The sequence below is a fragment of the Ooceraea biroi genome, chromosome 1 (genome assembly GCF_003672135.1).
Source record: "Ooceraea biroi isolate clonal line C1 chromosome 1, Obir_v5.4, whole genome shotgun sequence".
Classification (NCBI taxonomy): Eukaryota; Metazoa; Arthropoda; class Insecta; order Hymenoptera; family Formicidae; genus Ooceraea; species Ooceraea biroi.
This window is the reverse complement of record NC_039506.1, coordinates 11519971-11526007: the sequence shown is the minus strand read 5'-3', so window position 1 is coordinate 11526007 and position 6037 is coordinate 11519971. Positions and strand designations below refer to the sequence as shown.

At 48.8% G+C, this 6037-nt stretch overlaps 1 protein-coding gene across 1 annotated transcript; it reads right to left on the bottom strand.

Annotated features, from left to right (window-relative positions):
• Positions 1-456: 456 nt before the first annotated feature.
• On the bottom strand, positions 457-996 carry LOC113562333. The gene has a single exon (XM_026971568.1). It carries the CDS (start codon positions 994-996, stop codon positions 457-459), a length of 540 nt encoding a protein of 179 aa, XP_026827369.1.
• Positions 997-6037: the final 5041 nt, after the last annotated feature.

The following is a 6037-nucleotide window of genomic DNA, read 5'->3' as shown; positions in this document are numbered from 1 at the left end:
TAGTGAGCGTCGATAGTCTCGATGTAGATATCGTCGTCATCCAGGAGCAGATTCCGCAGCCATTCGCGTTTTTCGCGTCCCTTGACGTATACGATGGTATATGATGCTTCGTCCGTCACCGCCTTTGCAATCAGATCTTTAGCCCATCGATACGGAATCGTTCCATCGTCCCATTGTAATCCGTGATGATTCGCCATCAGCCAGAATGCACGACGTCTCTCCGCCTTGTTGAGACTGTACCATGGCACGCAGGGTCCAAAGATATAGTGAGAGAGAATATTTCCATTTCTCAGCACGGTAACCTCCTTCACGACAAAGTTTCCGCCGATGATAAAGCCTTGCAGATCCACGAACGTCGGTACGGACATGACTGGTTGTGGTATCAACGCGTCGACTACAATCGTTCTCGATGCGGCTGTTTTTTTTTATATAATGGAGATCGCGATGTTGCCACGTTTAGGTGACTCTGTGTACAACGTTAGTCAACGGGCTGTATTCGACCACGCGATCGTGTATGATGAGACAGTAGGCCGTTGTATTTGGCGGTACATTCTCCTTGCACTCAAATTCCAATCGCACATCCACGGTGGCACTTTTGACAGACTCATTCTGTCGCGAACAATCGATAACCACGAAAGGTCCGCGAAGAAGAAAGTTGGGAGGAGTCAAGTATGCCTCGGCGCAATTGCAGTTATAATAAGCCCTACGGAAACGTGAATACATGTCATAAAGGATGGCGGTTTTGTTCTTCTCGAAATCCACATTCAAGTCATCGTATGGATAAAATTCCGAGTTGAGATGCAGTTTCACGTTGGTTAGTTTGCAGTCGTCGAATATGGTAACGTCCTCGGACATGACGTTCTTCCGACCTGTCTGCAGAGCAAAGATGACGTATCGCGGCTTCTCAAGCTGAGTCGCGGTCTTAATCGCCCATGAATGCTTGGTCGTGCTCTGTAACAGCGGATACTCGTACAGGTCCCACGATCGGAAACCCATGGTAAGGTATCGTCCACTCTCCAAAGCACGCAGTATCGACAACTTATTTATCTCGTTCAATAACACGTGCGGCATTCGCCATTGTATCTTGAATATGTCGATCACAGGCGCCAGCGCGGGATTTCCCAGCAGACTATTGTTATCGTTGCGCGATCATATCAGAATCAGTTCATGACGAGCGTTGATCACCACGCGTTTGTAATCTTCGCAAAATCCCAGTAACATGGAGAGCGGTACGCAAAAATTAAAGTATCCATTTGCATTATCACTATAATACGTATCCCAACCGGAATTACCCAGGGTTATGCCTCTGTCGAATGTTAACAGTGTATTGTTTTTGAGCGTGCTGGTTATGCCAACGTTTCTGTTGCGATCAATCTCCACGCCGTCAAGTTCGTAGCGAATCTCATCGAACATGAACGCCACGCAGTTATTTCCCATCACCATACGAAGTCCAATAAGGTCTCCGTTGAGCGTTAGTTTTCCCTCGATGTACAAAAAACTTTCATGTGGCAGTGTGTACAGATCCTGTTGTTGTATAGGTATTCTTATCTCGTCGCTGTGTCCGAACGTCGTGTTGGCGAACGGATTGTACGTGTGAGTCTCGATCTTGACGATGCGATTGTCAAAGATCGGTTCGTCTCCGATGTTGAGGATCTCTGTCATTTTTTTTCGCGATTAAATATTTCGTACCGCGAAACCCAAAGATCTCAAAAATTCAATATTCGATGCGGTGAGCCTCTTCTTCTTGGTGGTATCGGATGACTGACTATTACCGAACGTTGGCCTCGTAAAGATTGCGTTATCTGTCGCTTGCTTCGATCCGCTCAATACGAGCATCTCACGTTATCGCCGTCGCACGTGCAATCTGATCGTGATCTCTTCTTCACGAAAGTCGAGCAATCGCCCGATTTGGTCGGCAACGCGTATCGTTAGATCCGTAATGCACCGTACGATGATTGGCAGGTAAATGATCTGTCTCGGTCTTTCCGATATCTTATATCTCGATGGCACTCTCGGCGAAAATTCGTGTATCGTGTGCACGCGTTCGCCGTTGCTGTACGCATCCGCGGTCACGTTACACTCTACGCGGATAACGTTCACGTTGATGATGTTGATCGATGTGTCCGATTCGTACCATTGTTGCGGTTGCAATATACGCTTCGACGAGAATCCCAGCAGCGATCCAATGTTGTTTGGTTTTCCAAAATTTATTCTATAGGAGCATTTAATCTCACTCCTCATCGTATTGTGATTAGCGCGGAGCACTATTGGGTATTCGTCGCTGGGATCAATCATATGCCGTTTCGGTGAAATTGATATTGCACGTTTTAAAAACTCGTTTATGTCTCGCAGTTCGTACGATCCCCTGGGAATTGTAATCTCCGCATCGTCTTCGCCAAAATAAAATGTATTGTTCGAAGCGTTCACGTTCGGTATCGTGTGATAAGTCTCAAAATCCATTAGACCGAGCTCGTAATCACCGTCGCTCAAATCTATGGATGGAAAGTAGTTTACCGCGAGAATACTACTCCTCCCGGTCAGCGTGAGTGTCAGCGACATGATGGAGAAACCGCCCAACGAATACTGAATATTCATAGCACCTCGTTAGGCTTTAAATTCATACTGATCGTCGACCGTTTGGAGAACCCTTAGACACAATTGTCCGCAGATGCTCTGATTGTAAGTTTGATAGGACGTTCGATTGTACTGAATCTTCACCGCATGTCCGAAATATTGCACCAGTTCCCTTGGCGGTCGGAGATCACCAAAACTGTCAAAATATATCACGTGGCCTCCCCTCTTTGCGTATGCTACCCAATGAGTACCGGGACCCGTTGCATCGTCCAGATTCACGATACCGCTCTCGTTTCGACGTACACCGCTCATCGGTAACGAGTTACGCATGAAAACACCTCTAAAGTATGGTACGCGCATACGTCTTGCCAGTTGATCCAATTCTACATTGGTGGTTACACCCGTAGGCATCTTTATCGCCTTTTTGACGTTTTTTTTTTCTTTGTTACTGCGCCCTGTCCTCGTTTGTACGGGGCGAGATACAGTCCCTGTCCATTCTTGTACGGAGCGAAATACAATCCGCAACCTTCCATTGCGCGATGGTGACGCTGCATTTCTTGCAGTTGACGCTGCACGGCTTTGCTGTCATTCACCGCTTTTGCGACTCCCGCTGCCCCGGCGGCCAACGATCCGAGTGCACCCAGCATCGGTAGAATCGGTAATATACCACCGCGTTTCGCTACCGGAAGGATCCGTTTCTTCGTTGTTCTTTTCTTCGTCGTCTTCTTCTTCGTCTTCAGACCCATACCGAGCTTCGTCTTGGCCTTCATCGCTGTCCAGACAGCCGTGGAGGTGGCTCTCTCTCCCAGAGTCGAATCCCTCGCGAAAATGCGTTCTCGCGCTCTTTTGGAGAGTATCCTGTCCGCCGCGTGTCTCTCGGTGAGATTCTTACCCCGAGAATACGCTATGTCGTGCTCGCGGCACGCTGCGTCCAACGGATTTATACCCGGATCACCTCTGGCTAATCGTTTCTCGAGTCGCGTACCCGGACCACAAAACTGATAGCCGGGAATGTGCAGCTTGAAAGGAAGCGCGTTTATCGCGCGATTCAGCAAACTTCCGCCTCTCACTGATTCGTTCGTCGCGAGCGCTGACATTCAGGGCAATCCCTGATCAACGGTGCCGGACCGTCGATGTGCGTTTGTTGCCACGGTTGATTGTAATGTTCGCGACAACGGCGGTAAGTCTGCACATCCGAATCCGCCTTTATATGTTCCGGGAGCCTGTTTTACACGTGTTCGATATAGTTCCCGCACACTTGCAACAGAACTACCTTAGGCACAAATTGTAACTGCTCAGCGGTTAAATCGCGTATATCGGAAGGACTCGTCAGCGTGACAAACATTTTGATACTGCGCTATTCGCGGTTTCATGCGCCTATAAATAGGCGACTCCACTCCTCCACCGAGAAGTGACAAAATGAGATTCGTGCGGCAACCATTGACGATACAGGTTACGAACTGCAACGACAGATTACGACTGATGGGGGACAATGAGGAGAAACGCAAACACGGCCCGGTGCTGCCGACCACTATACGCACGATCATCTGCGGCCCCTCGAACTGCGGTAAAACCAACGTTCTGATAAGCCTGCTGGAGAGTCCGCACGGTGTACGTTTCGAGAACGTGTACGTGTACTCGAAGTCGTTGCAGCAGCCGAAATATCAGTACTTGGAAACTCTGTTGTCGTCGATAGATGAAATCGGTTACTTTACATTCTCCAATAACAGTGACGTCATTCCACTGAACGAGGCGCGTCCAAACTCGATCTTCGTCTTTGATGACGTGGCGTGCGATAAGCTGGATACGGTGAGAGAATACTTTGCGATGGGGCGACACTCGAACGTCGACTGTTTCTATCTCTGTCAGACGTACGCGAGAATACCGAAACATCTTATACGCGACAACGCGAACCTGCTGATCCTGTTTAAACAGGATGGTACCAACCTGAAACACGTGTACAACGATCACGTGAATACCGATATGACGTACGATGATTTCTGTGCGTTGTGTCGTAGTTGTTGGCAACGCAAGTACGGTTTCGTAGTGATAGACAAGGACAGCCCACTCGCTAACGGTCGATACAGAAACGGATTTAACGTGTTTGCGATACCGCGGAGCGGTTAGTCGTTGATCGACAACATGGCTGGGAGCAATGATATTCGTGAGCGTGAAAAAATCGCGAGGGCGATTGAGAAAACGAGCGAATCGATCCGCAAGAAACATCGTGCTCTGAAGACCGATATGATCGATGATGATATCGCGGTGAGGAGATATTTTGGGCCAATCATTGAACCGCTGCAAAAGATCGTTGACAACTCGAGCACACGCGCGGTGAAGGACGAGTCGGACGTAGGGATTGAAGTACTCCCGAAGCGCGAGTCGTACCACGCGCCCCGAAGTGTGAGAAGAAGAATGTGATAAGGAGTAGGGTAAAGAGGAAACGAACGGACGGCTCGCCGGATCGCGAATCATACGAATCGAAACGGCGTTGAATCGGATCGAGCGATGCGCCATTGATAACCTTTACGCCACGTACCGTAGAGCTTGCAGTACCATGCACCCTGAAGACAAATAGAAAACGAGGGAACAGCTCACCGGATCGCGAATCATACGAATCGAAACGACGTCGAATCGGAGCCGTACAACCGTCTCTTCCAACTGAGAACGTTTTCGAAACCATGGACGATTCGTTGCGGACTCAATTGGGCCCGCTGAGTCAACGGTACGTCGGGGCTGTTATAAGCCGTGACGATGAGATAGATCGTGTGTTCGGCGTTTATATCGATCAGGATGGGCTGATGTTCGGTAATAAACGATTCGCGATAGACCACGAAGATAACATACTTATCGACGACGTGCGACACAAAGGTACACCTGGTCTTTACGAGCTGATTTTCAAGAAACATCTCGACGAGGACGTGTACACGGCAAATGATATGCAAACGTACAAGAGCATGCTGTTGGTGACGAACGCGTATAGACGCAATCACAGCGCGCGAGGTCTGGTAAAGAGTAACAGGGGATACAAGTATAAATACATAATCGCACCGTTACTACCGGTTGAACCTAAGAAGAAATCCGGAAGAGGATTACCTCGTGTCATGACACTGAACGACAATGCGATCGATTACGTGCACTGGGACGATCCCAACGAGCTGGTGGATCGCCTACGATTGCTCGAAGCTTCGCGTCAAGCCGGACACAACTCTCACGACAACGAGATGCTGTCGATCATCGAGGAACTTCGAGAAGCTGGTCTCATTATAAATTGACTCGTGTATCGTCAAAACGAACTAGTCGATCAACGTCACTCGCATCGAACGAATGCCTCTCAACAAGTTTGGACTATTCGAACGGGGAAACGACGCAGTCAGCAACAATTCCCGTCATTGGGACGAATTAGTGAGAAGTTACGTGCGCCGTAACGCTCTGTGTCGCATCGGTACGGACTTTGACGCAA

Excerpts from the sequence above, each read along its gene's own strand:
- LOC113562333 (XM_026971568.1), bottom strand. The coding sequence starts at position 996 with ATGGGTTTCCGATCGTGGGACCTGTACGAGTATCCGCTGTTACAGAGC.